The sequence below is a fragment of the Symphalangus syndactylus genome, chromosome 14 (genome assembly GCF_028878055.3).
Source record: "Symphalangus syndactylus isolate Jambi chromosome 14, NHGRI_mSymSyn1-v2.1_pri, whole genome shotgun sequence".
Taxonomy (NCBI): domain Eukaryota; kingdom Metazoa; phylum Chordata; class Mammalia; order Primates; family Hylobatidae; genus Symphalangus; species Symphalangus syndactylus.
Window position 1 is genome coordinate 102,041,824 of NC_072436.2, and position 18,219 is coordinate 102,060,042.

Here is an 18,219-nt window from a genome sequence, read left to right on the forward strand (position 1 = left end):
AAACAGGTAGAATGCCTTAAACTTTATAAAGTCAAAAGATAAGTTTAGCTATTAATAGTATAAGACTTTTGAACACAAACAATAAAATGGTGGTTACCAGAGGCTGGAGGGTAGGGGAGTAGGGAGATACTGGTCAAATGACACAAATTTCAGTTAGGTGTAAATTCAAGAGATCTTTGTACATCATGGTAACTACAGTTAATAACAATACATTGCATATTTGAAAACTGATAAGAAAGTAGATATTGTTTTCTCACCACAAAAAAAGTATGTGTTAATGCACATGTTTTAAGTAGCTTGATGTGGCCATTCCAGATTATATACATCTATCAAAAGATCCTATTATATACCATAAACATAGGATTTTTACTTGTTGATTAAAAAATAAATTAAAAATAGTATGACTTTAATGCTACTAAAACTGAAAAAATACTCTTTCCTTCAGCAGTTAAAGATAGCAGTCAAGTCTTCAGACTCTTTAACTTGAAAAGTTAAAGTTAATTTTTTTTATGAAGTAAAAAAACTTCCTTTGTGCCCTTTTGAAAACCATATTGCTTCAATAATGTGATTTTTGTATGTGAATTAAACAAATTTAGATTTCTTTCTTGGGGCTAAGTAAATATATTGACCAGTATTTTATTTTATTTTTATTTTATTTTGAGACAGAGTCTCACTCTGTCACCCAGGCTGGAGTGCAGTGGCACGATCTTGGCTCACTGCAAACTCTGCCTCGCAGGCTGAAGTGATTCTCCTGCCTCCCAAGTAGCTGGAATTACAGACGCCCACCACTATGCCTGGCTAATTTTTGTATTTTTAGTAGACACAGGGTTTTGCCATGTTGGCCAGGCTGGTCACGAACTCATGACCTCAAGTGATCTGCCCACCTCGGCCTCCCAAAGTGCTGGGATTATAGGTGCGAGCCCCCACACCTGGCCTGACCAATATTTTAAAGATTCGCAAATCAGTACATGTCTGGTTCCACAAAAGTATTAACTTTTTCTTTGTTCCTTAGACATAGGATTTTATCTCCCTCTCCCCAAGATGCACCCAAACAAACCTTAGAAAAAAACATCCAGGATGACTTTGAATTCCCTAGAGAATTGCCTATTCTTTTTCTTGTATGCTGGGTCCTTGTAACCTAGGGGAAAGTAAGTTTCCCTCTATTTTAAAATTCAGGTTGAAGTCTGTGTTGTTATGTGTACATGAGTGTATTTGGTTTCGTAAGGCTGCCACAGCAAAGTACCACAAACTCAGAGGCTTATATAAACAACAGAAATTTATTCTTTCACAGTTCTGGAGGTGAGGAATCTGAAATCAGGGTGTGGGCAGGGCCACACTTCCTCTAAAGGCTCTAAGGAAGAATCCCTGCTGCCTCTGCCTAGCTTTCGGTGGACCCCAGCAATTCTTGGTGGTCCTTGGCTTATAGATGCCATCATTCCCGTCTTTGCCTCCATCTGCACATCAAGTTCTTTACAGCTTCACGTTCTTCTCTATGTGTCTGCATCCAAATCTCCCTTTCCTTTCTCTTACAAAGACACCAAGTCAGTGGATTTAGGGCTCACTCTTACCCAAGATGATCTCATCTCAACTTGGCTTCCCCTTAACACCCCCATCCCTCTTTTTTAGAGATAGGTCTCGCTCTGTCACCCAGGCTGGAGCGCAGTGGTGTGATCATAGCTTGCTGCAGCCTGGAACTTCTGGGCTCAAATAGTCTTCTCACCTCAGCCTCCCAAGTAACTGAGACTACAGGCATGCACCACCATGCCCAGCTAATTTTTTAAAATTATTTTTTGGTAGAGACAAGGTCCCATTTTGTTGCCCAGGCTGGTCTCAAACTCCTGGCCTCCGAACGTGCTAGGGTTAATGGCATGAGCCACTGCACCCAGCCTTTTTTTTTTTCCCCTCTTTCGCTTTTTTTTTTCTGTTTTCTTTTTTTGCATTAGGCCAATTAATCATTTCATCCTGATCTTAGATTTTTTTATTTTTATTTATTTATTTATTGAGATGGAGTCTTGTTCTGTCACCCAGGCTGGATTGCAGTGGTGCTATCACAGCTCACTGTAACCTCGACCACCTGGGCTCAAGTGATTCCTCAGCCTCACAAGTAGCTGGGACCACAGGCACATGCCACCACGCCTGGCAAATTTTTTAAAATTATTATTTGTAGAGATGAGATGTCACTCTGTTGCCCAGGGTGGTCTCAAACTTCTGGGCTCAAGGGCTTCTCCCACCTGGACCTCCCAAAGTACAGGGATTATAGGCGTAAGCCACCGAGTCTGGCGGAGAACCAATGGAGGTTCTCTCTAGTGTACATTCCCTTAAACCAGCTTTCTAAATTTAGAAATTCTTATCTAGAAACCATGGGCTCAAAGCTACATGGTATTGGAGCTGACCACAAATGTTGAATGTCTAAAGTTAAACATAGGATAGTGTACCACAGGAGCCATTGTAAACAAACAGCTAACTATTGTATTACTCAAATTTTTAATTTAATTTTTTGGTTTTGGTGTTTGGGGTTTTTTGTTTTGTTTTGTTTTGTTTTGTTTTTGAGACAGGGTCTCACTCTGTCACCCAGGCTGGAGTGCAGTGGTACAGTCACTGCTCACTGCATCCTCAACCTCCCAGGCTCAATTAATCCACCTACCTCAGCCTCCTGAGTAGCTGGGACTCCGGTTGTGCGCCACCATGCCTGGCTAATTTTATTTTCTGGTAGAGACGGCATCTGGCTATGTCGTCCAGGCTAGTCTTGAACTCCTGGGTTCAAGTGATCTGCCCACCTCAGCCTCCCAAAATGCTGGGATTACAGGCATGAGCCACTATACCTGGCCAATTTTTAATTTTAAATAAACTTGACTGCTGTGAGGTGCATTTGTAGTTAGTGATGTTTTCTCTGATTAGAACAGAGAGATGGTTTTAAAAGGTGTATTTTCATAAATGACATATCCTAACATTTTTTAGGGTTGATTGCCTGTTCAATGTTTGGAATTGAAATCTCGTTTTAATTAAGAATTTCATCTTCTCCACCCATACCTTTTAGGTGTGCTGGTACCATAAAATAATAATTTATTTGAGTGTCATGACCTTTCTTTCCCTCAGCCTTTAGTGGAATGTTTAAAATGATGTCATGGCAAACAGGAGCAAAAGGCTTGAATTACTCAGCAGTTAGTTAATTTGTTCTGGAATAATTTGGATAATATTTCATAAATTTGCCAAGAGGGCTAGTAAATCAAGTGTTACTCTTTACATTTTCTATGTTGTAATCCACCGTGGTCTCATCAAATGGTATACAAATAACATTCCAAAATCAAAATAACCTAGTCTTTGCTTGTGTTCTCTTACGTTGTGATGAGCTCTATGTATATAATATTTAAAATAAATGGAAATCTTTATTTTTATATCTCAAATGTTAGACAATTATAATGTATATTTCTTGGCTGTATACTTTGTCATTCTTGTGCATTGCAATTTACCTGTTTGATGGAATAGGTTTTATTTAGTGAATATTGAGGTTTTTCAAAGTCATTTCAGTTATTTGGGTACCTATTATAGTGAAAAGTCACGGGACTGAAAGTCAAGAATTGTGGGTCCTGGACCTGCCTGTTAGTGCCTTCAAGTAAATGGTAGTTCCTTCATTGTATACAATGCCACGTTGGAGAAAATTAATTCCAAGAAATAAAAACGAATTCAAGCATTCCTTTTTTTAATCAAAGGGAAGCCATTATATGATTGTAAGTGAATTGAGCATATAAAATGCATTGGGTACAACAATTTCTTTTTTATATATCAAACAATCTTGAGTTTTATTCTCCTGAATTCTGCTATATTCTTTGTATTCATCGTAGCTTTTTCTTTTGACAGCTCCTTACATTTAATCCCATTTACCTCCCAGGGTTTCCTTTGCACATGCAACACACCATACTGACTATTACCTCTTTACTTATTTCTAAGGGACCAAAAAAATGAGTCACTGGTAAAAGTGGTTTCTTTCTTGTGAAAAGTTAAATTTCATCGTCTCAATAGAGCACATGAGTTTTCATTCTGCTTTAAAATATGATTCCTGGCTGGGCATAGTGGCTCATGCCTGTGATCCCAGCACTTTGGGAGGCCAAAGCTGGTGGATCACCTGAGGTCAGGAGTTCGAGACCAGCCTGGCCAACATGGCAAAACCCCGTCTCTACTAAAAATACAAAAATTTTCTGGGTGCGGTGACACGCACCTGTAATCCCAGCTACTCTGGAGGCTGAGGTAGGAGAATCGCTTGAACCCGGGAGGTGCAGAGGTTGCGGTGAGCTAAGATTGTGCCACTGCATTCTAGCCTGGGAGACAGAACATGACTCCATCTCAAAAACTAATAATAATAATAATAATAATAATAATACTATGATTCCCTAGATTAGTTTAAGTACAATCCCATATGGTAATATAATCTCAGAACTTAGTAATTTTTTTTAACTATTGAAATAAACTGCCTTTGTACAAATGTAATTGTTACTATTGCACATTATTATTAAATAGGCACTCATGAAAAGCATGGTATTGAATATCACTGGTAACAAGAAGATGCTGCTTTGTTGAGTCTCATTTACATACTAATTGCCACTGCTTTGTTTCTGTAGCCACAATAAGCCACCCTTTTGATGGTAGTTAGCTTGAATTATTTTGCACCAGTGCCAAGTTTAAATTAGCTGTGTTAAGTAAAAGAAGCAAAAAATGCTTACAGGAAACGTCATTTATTACACTGAAATTTATTTTAGAGGCTTGCCTAATGCTATAAAGGTAAAAATGACATTTTAAAAGTATTTCATCAGGAAAGTTTTATGGGTTTGAAATGTACTTTGGGTTTGTGGCTTTTAAAATATTAACATTTTTAAGATACCAGAATATTCTGTATGTAAAATGCTACAGTTAAATAGTAGATAAATGATTCCAAAACTTGAAACATTTTTAGGATAGAAAATCAAAGGATGTCCAAATGGATTTTTTCTTTTATAAATATTTTTATGTGTATGAGAATTATATACTTTGTCTAACATTTGGTACCTGAATTAAAAATATAAGAAATTTATCCAGGACAAAATATCAAATGCTCAGCACTCTGCTACCTGTTAGTTATTTAAGACTGAAAAATTGCCTTGTATCTTACTGACTTGAATTTCTCTGGGCTTTACTTTTGAGTGATTAAATTCTCAATCAACTCAGTGAACTAATTCATTGTTCAGTGGTGCTTTCATTACATTTGCCTTTTCTTAAGGTATACAGCAAGCTTGTCTAACCCCCGGCCCAACACAAATTCATAAACTTTCTTAAAACATTATGAGATTTTTTTTTTTGCAATTTTTTAAAAGCTCATCAGCTCTCTTTAGTGTTAGTATATTTTATGTGTGGCCCAAGATAATTCTTCTTCCAGTTTGGCCCAGGGAAGCCAAAATATTGGATACCCCTGGTATATAGCTTTCAATGTTAGATTATCTGCTGCTTTAAAGACTAAACTTGATAAGTTTAATGGTAACCTTTTATTGTCAGAATTCTGCCATGTGAGAGGCAAATAGTTCCAAATGATAGGGATGGAAGGTACTTTGAGAGATTACCTGGATTCCAGCCTTCAGCCTACCAGTAATAACTGTTAAGTAAAAACCTAGTATCTTTCTTTATGAACACCTGGCCATGGCTTTCTTTAATCTAGCTGGCCATATTGAAGAACAATATTATGAATAAAAGATATTTGATTTTTGTATTAATGTGTACACTTTTATAGTCTCTTATCCTTTGGAAAATATCTTTCATTACCCTTTTTATGTTGAGAATTGTTATGAATAAATTTTTCTTTTCTTTTTTTTTTTTTTTTTTTTGAGACGGAGTCTTACTCTGTTGCCCAGGCTGGAGTGCAGTGGCACGATCACGGCTCACTGCAACCTCTGACCGCTGAGTTTAAGCGATTCTTCTGCCTCACCCTCCCAAGTAGCTGGGACTACAGGCGTGTGCCACCACGCCCAGCTAATTTTTGTATTTTTAGTAGAGATGGGGTTTCACCATATTGGCCAGGCTGGTCTCAAACTCCTGACCTCATGATCCCCCCGCCTCAGCCTCCCAAAGTGCTGGGATTACAGGCGTGAACCACCGTGCCCAGCCTAAATTTTTCTTTTACTTAACACAGTTAAGACTGAAAATTTTCCTAAAAATGTAGATTATGCCTCTAGTAGAAAGTATGGTGAGTTTTTAATAATGAATATAAGAAATCTGGATAATAAAAGCTAAGTATTAAACATTACAATATGGTATTATTACTTCTAGAATATTTGAACATTAAAGTATTTTAAGTAAATTTTAATAAAAATGGTTTAGAATATAAGTAAGAAATCTGTTTACTTTTCACAGGTCATGAGTGCATGTGGTATGTGTGTGCGCATGCATGTAACTGATTTTTATCAATTGAAGCAGAAAGGAGTGTGTTGTTGACCTTTAAGGAATACCTGTGAAAAACACAAAATCCTTAAAGTACTAATGTACTAATGAATAATTAAGATAATTAAAAAGTAAACTTCTAGCCAGGCAGGGTGGCTTACGCCTGTAATCCCAGCACTTTGGGAGGCCGAGGCAAGCAGATCACTTGAGGTCAGGAGTTTGAGACCAGCCTGGCTAACATGGTGAAAACCCATCTCTACTAAAAGTAAAAAAAAAAAAAAAAAAAATTAGGCGTGGTGACAGACACCTGTAATCGCAGCTACTCAGGAGGCTGAGGCAGGAGAACTGCTTGAAGCTGGGAGGCAGAGGTTGCAGTGAGCCGAGATGGCACCACTGCACTCTAGCCTGGGGTACAGAGCAAGACTCCATCTAAAAAAAAAAAAAAAGAAAAAAAGCTTCTTTAAAAGTCACTTTGAATATTTCATGATTGTATATCTCAAGTCTTTTCGTTTATGGTAGAGAGTAGGTATTCCTAAATTGTTAGATGAAAACTCTATTGATAAAATGTTATTTTATTTTAATAGACGGTATCTCAAACTCCTAGACTTAAGCGATCCTCCCACCTGGGCCTCCCAAAGTGCTGGGATTATAGGCATAGGCCATTGCAGCCAGCCAACATGTGATTTCTTAACTTTTCCTTTTGGTAACCAGGAACAGGTTTAGATGTGTGAGTGAATTATTGTGACTCATACATCTGTTAATTGCTTGCTTGAATCATAGCCACCTTCCTGTATTGACAATTAGTTATTGATGACTTAGTTCTTGTTAAGTAGAGATGTTCTGTCTGACATAGATATTTGCCAGTAATAGAAAATATGCTTGAGTTTCATAAATACGTATATTACAGCTTCACTCAAAATCTTAATGTAGATATGGACAAAGTTCTTTATTATACTAATGTTAATTCTGTAGTATAATTACAAAGAAAACCATTTACATTTACATTGTGTGTTACCATTTACAAAGTGCTTTGGTTTTTAATAACTCCTAAAAGTAGGCAGGGTAGGCTTCTTATAAGCCTTATTTGGCAAATGGGAAAAGTAAGGCTCAGAGATCAAGTGACTTGCCCCAAGGTCACACAGAAGTAGAGTCAAAATTTGATCCTAGATTTTGTAATTGAGATTCCTTCTACTGTATTGCATCATTCTCTGTATATTTATCTTCCTTATCATCTCAATATTATATAACAATAATATAGGGATCAGAAACCTAAGACCAAATTCCACACTTAAAAAAAAAACCTCGTCTACATGCTTAGTGCTATGCTAACTCCTATGATAATTCAATAGATCGATTATGCTCCCCATTTCTTTTCAGTAGTATGCACCTTGAAAAACTACATACTATTGCCTGTCACAAGATGTAACCCATCTTAACACTGCTAATCTTGGTCTTTTAATGTAGAAAACTTGGTTGTGTATTAATAGTAACACACAAGAAAAACACTTTTTAAAAGAATATTTGATGACACATTTAAAATTTTTATTGTGGTGACAGTTGAATAAATGTTATTTTTATCCTTAAATGAGCTTATTATTATTTTATCCAAAAGTGTACTACTGGTTCAGATTTGTCATTTTGGCTTTACAGCAGTTAGAAGAAAAAAGTGAAGATCAAGAAGACAAGGAATGTTTAAAACAAGCAATAACAGCTTTGCTTAATGTTCAGAGTGGTATGGAAAAAATATGTTCTAAAAGTCTTGCAAAACGAAGACTGAGGTGAATATTTTTACTTTTTAAATTATCCTTCTTTTTACCCTGAATATTGTGGTGTAAATCCAGGGATCCCAGTTCCCTCCTCAAGTAAACAATGAAGAAAATAGTTTTAGTGACAAGCCTGGTCTTTCAGAGGAAGTGACATCAAAGCCAAGAGAATTGTTATTGTTTGAAAAACCTTTCATATTTGTGCATTTTCCTTGCATACTCCCAGACAAGACCTCCTGAGAGTCAACTGGTAAGCTAAAGGAGAGACAGAGTAAAATGTATCGGGTAGATTTATGTTGGCATCATTATTCTGTCAAAGTAAAATTATTAGTGTCCTTTATTTTAGGGATTATATAACTTGAGGCATTAATTCAGATAACATTGCTTCCACTTTCCTAATTATAATATGTGCTACATGTTTTTAGCTTTGGGTCTTGTCCATTTAAACTCTTCTAAATAATTTATTTTAATCTTTCAGATTACTTTTTTTTACTGTATTGGGCTACTTTTTATTATTTGTCATTCTAAATATTTAGTAGCCAAGATAGAAATAATCATTTTGTAGTTACATTTATAGAGTAGAATTTTGTCAGCAATCATTGTGCTTTTTATAACACTGAAAAAAAATTTCTAGGTTGCTTTAATTTTCAAAATTGTGTAATTTTGTAATACTAATCTATTTGGGGAATTAGTGAATACCTTCTCAGTGAGACTTGTAAAAATCTTTTACATTTTCCCTTACTTACATGAACTCTAGGTTTTCTGTCATCTGTGTGCTAATAATGTCTTTTTCTTTATTCCAGTGAATCTGCATGTCGGTTTTATAGTCAGCAAATGAAGGGGAAACAACTAGCAATCAAGAAAATGAACGAGATTCAGAAGAATATTGATGGTTGGGAGGGAAAAGACATTGGACAGTGTTGCAATGAATTTATAATGGAAGGAACTCTTACACGTGTAGGAGCCAAACATGAGAGACACATATTTCTCTTTGATGGCTTAATGATTTGCTGTAAATCAAATCATGGGCAGCCAAGACTTCCTGGTGCTAGCAATGCAGAATATCGTCTTAAAGAAAAGTTTTTTATGCGAAAGGTACAAATTAATGATAAAGATGACACCAATGAATACAAGCATGCTTTTGAAATAATTTTAAAAGATGAAAATAGTGTTATATTTTCTGCCAAGTCAGCTGAAGAGAAAAACAATTGGATGGCAGCATTGATATCTTTACAGTACCGGAGTACACTGGAAAGGATGCTTGATGTAACAATGCTACAGGAAGAGAAAGAGGAGCAGATGAGGCTGCCTAGTGCTGATGTTTATAGATTTGCAGAGCCTGACTCTGAAGAGAATATTATATTTGAAGAGAACATGCAGCCCAAGGCTGGAATTCCAATTATCAAAGCAGGAACTGTTATTAAACTTATAGAGAGGCTTACGTACCATATGTACGCAGGTAAGAAATACGAAGTTGCCTGTCACTTTTGTTTTCTTGCTTCAAACTGATTTTCTTTCCTTCATGGGTTATTGTGCCTAAAATAGAAAAGAAACTAACAACCAAAGACTTCTTTTCTTTGACTAAAAATACCCCAGTTTATTTCTTTGGAATGTTTTACTTTTTCTACTACACTTACATACTTTTTTTAAACCTTACCATCAGTTATAGATGAGAAAATGAGGTCACTTGGCTAAATTTATCCAGTTAGAAAGTGACAGAAACAAGACTAAAGTTAGCAATAAATCATCATTATTGGGATCTAAAAAGTTTTTTACTCCTTTTTCTTTTTTTCTTTCTTCTCTTTCCATTACTGAGATTATAAAGTAAATAAAAATTTTAATATAACAAAATTGTGCTGGTAGTACAAGTATACACAGCATTGCTTTCTTTCAATTTCCACTCCTAAACCTGATTATTTAATATTAAATGTTGCAATCCTGGAAGCCAAGGATTACAGTTTTATTATAATTTTTCACCTAGAAATGTCTATAGTCAGTGTATTTATTTTACTGACCCAAAATTTTAAAAAATCATAGGAAATGTAAATAGGCTGCCTAGATTTTACATGAAAAACAAATAGGTTATTGTCATTTTTTTCCATATAAAGCTGTTTTTTGAGAGGTACAATTTTTCAGTAGTATGACCTGCCAGTTTAGTTGCGCTTCACCAACCTTCCCTATGTTCTTTATGATCTAGACTACAACTATAAAAATGTTTTTTATTCAGTTACCCAAAATTTGTGATTGCAAAATACTTCTTGTCTGCTTAAGGAATTTTTAAGGCTATAAAAGTTCAAATTGCCCTTCTTGCCACATTTTCCTGGTTTTTAAGTCCCCTTAGAGGACTCACAGAATTTTTATAACATAAGCATTCTAAACTTTATCATTTCATTCTAAGTACTTTTGTTTGGGGTTCCTAGACTCGTTTGGAGTAAAATTAATCTTTAGATTTTTATCTGTGTTTGTAAGAACGAAGTTTTAATTTTTTTTTTTTTTCCTGTAGAGCATTGTAAGACTTACTACTAGTGTTTACTGTCACAAGTCAGTGATACTTGGGCAGAAAAACGTTTTCAAATTACAAAATTTTTAATTGTTTCTGTAAGACATGATTGAGTGATAGAAGTTTTCTCTAAATTGCTATATTTCACAAAGTTAATTTATGATTATTAATAAGCAGCTGAAGAACGACAACTATTGTCTGGAGAACTGTCCTTTTTATTTATTTTTTTAAATGAGGACACTTTAAAGCAAAATTAACTGGAACAAGCTGATACTTGTTTTGTAGTCCTGAAAGTCTTCTTTCCTTAATGTGTACAATGTTAGCTAAAGTCCGTGGACATGGTACTTTTGTAATGATGTTTTGTTAGTTATTTCTGTCTGATACTTCTTTTCTATATCAATTTTTAGCTTTGGTATAGAGTAATATTTTGAGTGCTTTTACTTATAATGAATATAAAACACTTAAATTTCAAGATTTATAGAATTTTGCCAAAGTTAAGTGTATTGAAAATTTAAGTTGATGAGATTATTTTACTTAAAAAAAAAGTTTTTAAAAAATTCCTTCCAATAATTTTTTGAGAAATAAAAGGCCAGTGTTGTGGCTAAGTTTTTTGACATTTTTCTTCTCTGTCTTCTTTTGAAGCTTAACTGAATATTTTAATTTATGTCATAAATATATTACTGGTGAAACTGGAGTCTACAAGCAGCTTTCGTGAGTTGTGGTTTACAGTACACACAAATTAGTGTTAACTGTTAGCTTATTCGAGCTATTCTGTAAGGTCTGTTACTGAAGTTATTACTGGCAACATAGAATGGTTTTTAATAAACCATCTATGAACTTGTAAAACTGAAATGGACTTTTAAGGCCTCACTACAATGGTAACAGATCAAGTTACCATTTGTTTTTCAGAACTATTGGTCTGCTCTTCTCCTCTCATCTTTCTTCAGCCTCCCCAAAGAAAAAAGGGATTTGTGATTTGGTTAGTAGGTATGTTTATTGGAGAACATACAGTACAGGTTGTGGCTTACACTGAAACAAAGCTAACATTTAACTTACACATTTTTATTTTATTATATGGAATTGTAATAAAAGACATTGGATATAATACATGAGAAAATTTAATGAATACTATAAGACACCACTTACAGACATCTTTTAGATTATTATAGTTTGGTTAGACATTGTCATAAAAACAGAAGAGAAACTGGTTTAACCTTACTTTATTCAGACTTCACTGTGGTGTCAGCCAACTTTATCCCTCAAATATTTTAACAATAGTGTAAAAAATGGAGCTATAGATCTCTAATGCTAAAAGAGATGTCCAAGCCTTCACTTTGTAGACAAATCCCAAAGCCCCTGACGATTATATGATTTGCCAGTTCTATTACAAGTTAATTCCAGAACAAGTCAAGAATTAGGTTTCTTGACTCTAGATAGAGTATAGTTTCTACCATGTTACATTGACTCATATAAGGTGATTGTTTTCATGAACAGAGTATGTTGTAATTTTTAAATTATATATGTTAATAATTAAGTAAAAGGATCTGGTACAGATGTGAGCTCATAAAAAATAAACAAATAAATTACTTCCTTGGTTTGAACTGCCAATAATATAAATGGCTTGTTCATTTCTGGGCAAACGTGTGTTCTATGAAGATATTGTCAGTAATTTTTTTTTTCTTGAAATAGAATATAGGTAAGCTCTGACTATAGATACACTTCCATTGGAATGCATAGATTTTTTATGTATAGATACTGGTCATTATTATTTTTATTTTTTTACAAAACCCAATCATTAGTCTATTGGTGTAATTTGCTCTCCAAAGGGAAAGCTTTGTGGAAAGAAAAATTTAAATTTAGGTGAATTAGAAAATGGTTAACTTGCTTAAAAGATTGCAGTGGGGTCTTATGTGGAATCTAATTTATAGCTTGTCTCTCAGATTCAGTGTTTCTGGATGTATCATAATTCACTAACTATATCAGAATTTTGGGATTTGTCCCAAAAACTAGGGGAAAAATTATCCAATTGGATGGATCATTCTAAATCTGGCAATGGTATGAAGAGACTATTTCCTTATCCTAAGCAAGAAAGCACAAAGCAATATGCACAAATAAAAAGTTGCGAGTAGGAATTTCACGTCTGTTAGAGTTGTTGTAGGCAACAAAGTACAAGTTAGTTAATGAGACCTAAAACAACATGAGTAGAGAAATGGTAGGTGGTGCTGTGTCCAGTTTGGTAGTCTATTTTAGAAAAATGAGATGACCCTGAAGTAAGGATAATAATTCAGAATTGACATTTTATGGGAAATAAAAGCTTTGCATATTGAAGGGAGGGAAAAGGTGTTTCCCTTGCCTGGGAATTTCTCTTTTACAGAAGATGGTATTGAAAAAACTTAAGCCAGAAGATCGTTTTCTTTAAAGTATTTACTGCTATTTTATACCTTCATATGGAAAAGCCTCAAAAACCTAAATTAGATTTATTTTGAGTTTGTGTCCTATATAAGCTCAGTTTCGGTGTTTTAACTTATTTAAATCTTTTGAACAATTTTTTATCTATAGGGCAGCGCTGTTCTATTTTTATACTCTCTGATTTTTTAAAAAAGTGGTTTGTGCGTCAGCATAGCGTCTGTTTCCTTTTTTAAGGAATTCAAGACTGATTGTTTATAAATCCTTGTTGAGGAGCTTATTGTTTCTTGTAGCTTTTTAAATGGCTGCATTACAGGGAGAATTATCACATGAACAGACATCCTGATTATAACAGTGTTTTACTATGGTGGTTGGGGGTGGGGTGGTCTTTACATAAATAACTTTTTTATGTAATAAATACTTTACAAATTTCATTGACCTTGTCAAATAAAATGTCATGTCAATCAAAATAGGCACATAAGGAAAAAGGATTGGATTATCACTTCCAATCTATATTCTGAACACTAATGTAGGTATACTCTGAGTTCCTAAAATTTTGAAGTATTATGTAGTAAAATAACAAATAATGGTTTTATAGTGAGGAAAACAGAGACAGCTAGAAGGTCAGCAGAAAAAAATAACTGCAGCTTCTGTTTGAAATAACCTGGACCTAAACCAGGTTGGTGATGGTAGAGTGGCAGGTATTTATATAGAGTTAGCTATTTTGACTGGGGAAAGCAGAGCAACTAGTGAAGGGAAGCAGAGCAACTAGTGAACATGGTGGAAACCTTAGCGCAGGGATTTGAGAGTCAAGTAGCAGAGTAATGTTATCTCTAATGATGAGGGGGGAAAACTGTAGAAAAAGTTTTGGTTGTTGACCATATTGAAATCCATCAGGAGATCATGTTTGAGAAAGAACTTTGTGGAATTATCTCCACAAGCAAGTGATAAACAGAAAGGAGAATATAAAAATGGGCTGTTTTAAATTTTTTTCTATGATTATATGTTTTTGCTTATGTTTTAAAGCCAAACCCAGACTGGCTTTTGTATTTTTATGTGTTTACCTTTCATCTCTCTCTGCAACATGGTTTTAGAATATGGGTAGATAACTGCTGCTTCACAATGGCAGTATAAAACTTAGCTTTTACCATTGCGTAATCAATGGAACTAGGTATTCTGTTTTCTTACAAAATTATATAACCTGTCCTTATTGATGGGCATTTGTTTATATTATCTTAGCTCTTTACATCATCAGTAAGATAAAGGTCTCCAGTGGTTAGTGACATGGTGTATGTTACAGTCATTGAAATGGAGAAACCAGTGCAATAGAAATAAAAATAATGTCTGGAATTTTTATGCTTTTCTGTGTAAAATTTCAAATATAAGTATTTTGTCTTCTTAATATGTTTTTCATTCATTAGCAATTTTTCATTGCTTTAGACTAAAAATAGAATATAAATTAATAAAGCCTGGGACTATATGCAGCCTTTAAGATATTTTTTGAAAGTACTTATATTTTTGCCAGATTTTCTTGGTTTGTTTTTAGTTTCTGCTGCTTTTGTCTTTTTGGCAAGACTACTCTTAATTCCAGTCAAGCTAAAAACAACTCTAGAAACTAATACAACAGTCATGATTATGGGAGTGTTTATTTCACTGCCAGCTGCAGAAACCCTGTACAGCATACAGGAAGGTACAGCTGTTAATTCCTAAATTCCTAAAATCTAGAAGAAGGCTGATCAAGAGTTACAGAATCACAATTAGACTGCTAATTTTTCAGTGGCTTTCTGGTGCCTTTAACCAAGATTAGCAGTACAGGTACATTCTGAATTAATGATTCATGTAAATTTCTATAGTGGTTATATAACTCAAGGTTTAATTCTTTATATTTAGATCTCACAGCTGTGGAAACTTTAAGGGTTTCTTTAATCCAGGGAGGTTATACGATATGATAGAAAAGAGCACTAAATCAGGAATCACATGATCTAGGTTCTGGGTCCATCTCTGCCACTCTACAGTATGACCTTAGATAAGTCTAGTTACATCTCTTCCTGCCCTGCTCACCTCACATAAATCATATGAAATAAGTTATGTCAAAGTTCTTTGAGAATGTTACATAATAGACCAAGAATTGGTGTGATCCCATTTGACTGTGGCACTGAGACACATCATGGCTTTCCCAGCATTATAATCAATTACTAAAGTACTGAAATGGCCAGAAGTTTTGGCTTAAGAAGATGAAAAGTCTGTTTAGAACTAGCTTGCCTTTAAACATAGCCACAGTTTTCTTAAAGCATACTTTAAGTCACTTAGAACGTGCTTTTATTCTGTTTTTCAACTTAAAATTCTCCTTGATGTCCCTCAACTTTTTATCCTGATTTTCATGGCATTTGAGAAAATATGGAGTTGGATGTTGATTTTAGATTTTTAGACTGAAATAAACTTTTCCTTTAAAAAGGGAGAGGGCACCCTAAATTTGGAACACAGGTCAAGGATGCTTGGAGTACTCTGTACTGCAGGTATGGGCTCTCTCCAACAGTGACAACTCAGCATCTCTCTAGTGGCCACTGCTTTTGCTTCCTAAACATGGTGTTTTGAGTAGCCTCACCTTACAAATAGATTTGCAGAACAGGAAGAAGATTCTTGAAAGGGAAGATTGTGATGAAACCGATAAAAATCTCTGTATTAAAATCTTGTACAGCCTTCTGTTTTAATATCTTTTCTTCTGGATGAGACATTAGTCTTTAACTTTTGAGGAACTCTGTAACTGAAGACAAACAATAAAATACCAACAGAGAGGAAATTATTAAAGGATTATATGTATTTAAATTACTTTTATCAGTAACCCACTCTAGCCTCAGAAGGTATAAAGCTAACAGAGAAGGGGACATTTAAAACCAATGTATTTTTATTCTGTAAATCTTTCTTTAACTTAAAATAGTATTTTAAATTCAAGGTTGTCTGATATTTAAATCAGTTATTATCTCGATGACCACATATATCAATAGATTGGAAGTATATTTCTGTTTTATGATAAATCCATGAATTTGCTTTTTGGGGAAAAAGTTATTATAAACATTTTATTTTAAGGCTAAACCTAGGATGGGTCTTAGTGAGATAAGCCTAAATAGAAATTTTCCAAACAAATACATTCTGCTTTTGCTAATTCCTATGCTAATAAAAGACATTGTGCTTCTTATAAAACTTTGAGCCACATTATGTAGCCTAACAGAAATAAAGGCATCTGCTACCCTCTATGAATTTACTATTGGAGTTTACCAGTCCCTAATACAAATAGGAAAAGAATGCTCCCAATAAAAGACTCAAGTTACTGAACTTTCCCCTCCTTTAAAAAAAAAAAAAAAAACAAGATTTACAATTAAATGTGGGCCTTGATAAAATTTGAGTTATAGAAGTGAGTGATTTCTCCCCCCCATTATAGGAGATGTCTTTCCGCCCTTTATGCAGAAGACAACAGCCCAAGTCTCTTGTGCTGGTGACAGCAGCCTTTCTCCACAACTTAGGAGAATACTGTTAAGGAGAGATGGGAGTAGGCCAGGCCTGGGGGAGTGATCACACTCAGCCTCTTGTCTTACTTCGTGGAGATGTGTATGAAAAGTAGGTCCTTTCATGGAAGGGATTGGAGACTCCTTTATTTATGACTGACCTCTCATTGTGACTACTTGAAATAAAGGCAATTAAAGGTTGGAATAGGACCAAACCAACATATTCTATCACATTTAATAGTTTCAATAGCTTATAAGTATTTGTAAGCATCTTTAAGCAGTTGTGAGATTTTTAGCAAATAATTTAAAAACTGTATTTAACTTAAGCTACTACTTTATAAGTTCCAATTTCCCGTTGTATGCTTTGTTAACATGATTTAAAGAAAGCTAGATAAGTAATCCTAGATAAACTAATCTTGATGTAAGGAAAAGTAATGGGTTATTGCTGTGGCCTTTCTCTTTATAAAGGGGATAAACCAACTGGTGATACTTTGAGATCCTGGTAGCAGGTGGGAGGGGAGCCTGGTTCCCTGCTTTACCTTTGCTTTTCTTTCTTGCTCATTCCTGTGGCCGATGAGTTTAAGATCATCTTGTCAGTGTGCAGAGGGCAAGAAATAAGTTGATGTAAAGTTTTAATATAACCACTAATTTAGGAGGCACTAAGCTAGCAGTGCATCACCAAGTCCAAAGCCTTCTACTTGGCAAAACATTTTGGAACTTTTAAACTTGACTATTTGATCTATTTTGAAAATGTAAATAATAGTTTTAATCATTTTGAATCAAAGAGTTTAATAAGATATTTTTCCTTTTTCTTCTTAGATCCCAATTTTGTTCGGACATTTCTTACAACATACAGATCCTTTTGCAAACCTCAAGAACTACTGAGTCTTATAATAGAAAGGTCTGTCCATTTAAAAAATATTTAAATTCATTATTTTTTGTTAAAAAAGAGATTGAGCTAAGATCTTACTTTTTCGGAAATGTTAGATGAGCTTTAAAATATACTTCTCAAGCACTTTTTCAATAAATAAAATATCTTAGATGAACATTTATTTTATAATAATGTTAGCTTTTATTATTTCAATACAAAAATACTCTTTTTTGTATGTGAAAACTCAGTATTTGAAATTTCAAATTTACAGAACTAAAGATCTATATAAAATTTATAAGAGTCAAGAAATTCAAATTTTGATGAGTTAGATGTTCTAAGTAAGTTTTCAAACATACTTCATGTTGAGTAAAATGGAGCTTGTCAGTGAACAAATACTGTGATGGAAGGAAAATATTTCATGTACCCAAACAAAGAGCAGTCAGTTTTTCTGGAATTACCCTTAACAGTGATTATGTCACCTGATTTAGAGTAATTCCGCAGACTAAAAATGAATATCAGTCCCGTAACTTTATAGTCACATTTATTTTTAGAATTTGCATGTATTCTTTATTTTGTTTGTAGTTAGTTTTATCTATATTGGCAAGTACTAATTTCTTTTAAAAATTTTAAAATAATTTTATTAGCCTTTAATACTATAGAAGTCTCAATTGTTCACACTGATGTGCATATCTTTAGTAATTTTTTTACAGTATTCTCTTGATTTTGCTGACTGGTGAAAACGTTTGTGGTTTTCTATTTGTATAACTCGATATA

General features: G+C 34.2%; 1 protein-coding gene across 3 annotated transcripts in view; it reads left to right on the top strand.

Annotated features, from left to right (window-relative positions):
* SOS1 (SOS Ras/Rac guanine nucleotide exchange factor 1) overlaps nucleotides 1-18,219 on the top strand; it is a 152,069-nt gene that overhangs the window by 100,823 nt on the left and 33,027 nt on the right. For all 3 annotated transcript variants that reach the window (XM_055243698.2, XM_055243697.2, XM_055243699.2), the window contains exons 9-11: nucleotides 8,053-8,180; nucleotides 8,969-9,624; nucleotides 17,394-17,475. In XM_055243698.2, coding sequence (XP_055099673.1) covers nucleotides 8,053-8,180; nucleotides 8,969-9,624; nucleotides 17,394-17,475 — 866 coding nt within the window. The remainder of the gene's footprint in view (nucleotides 1-8,052; nucleotides 8,181-8,968; nucleotides 9,625-17,393; nucleotides 17,476-18,219) is intronic.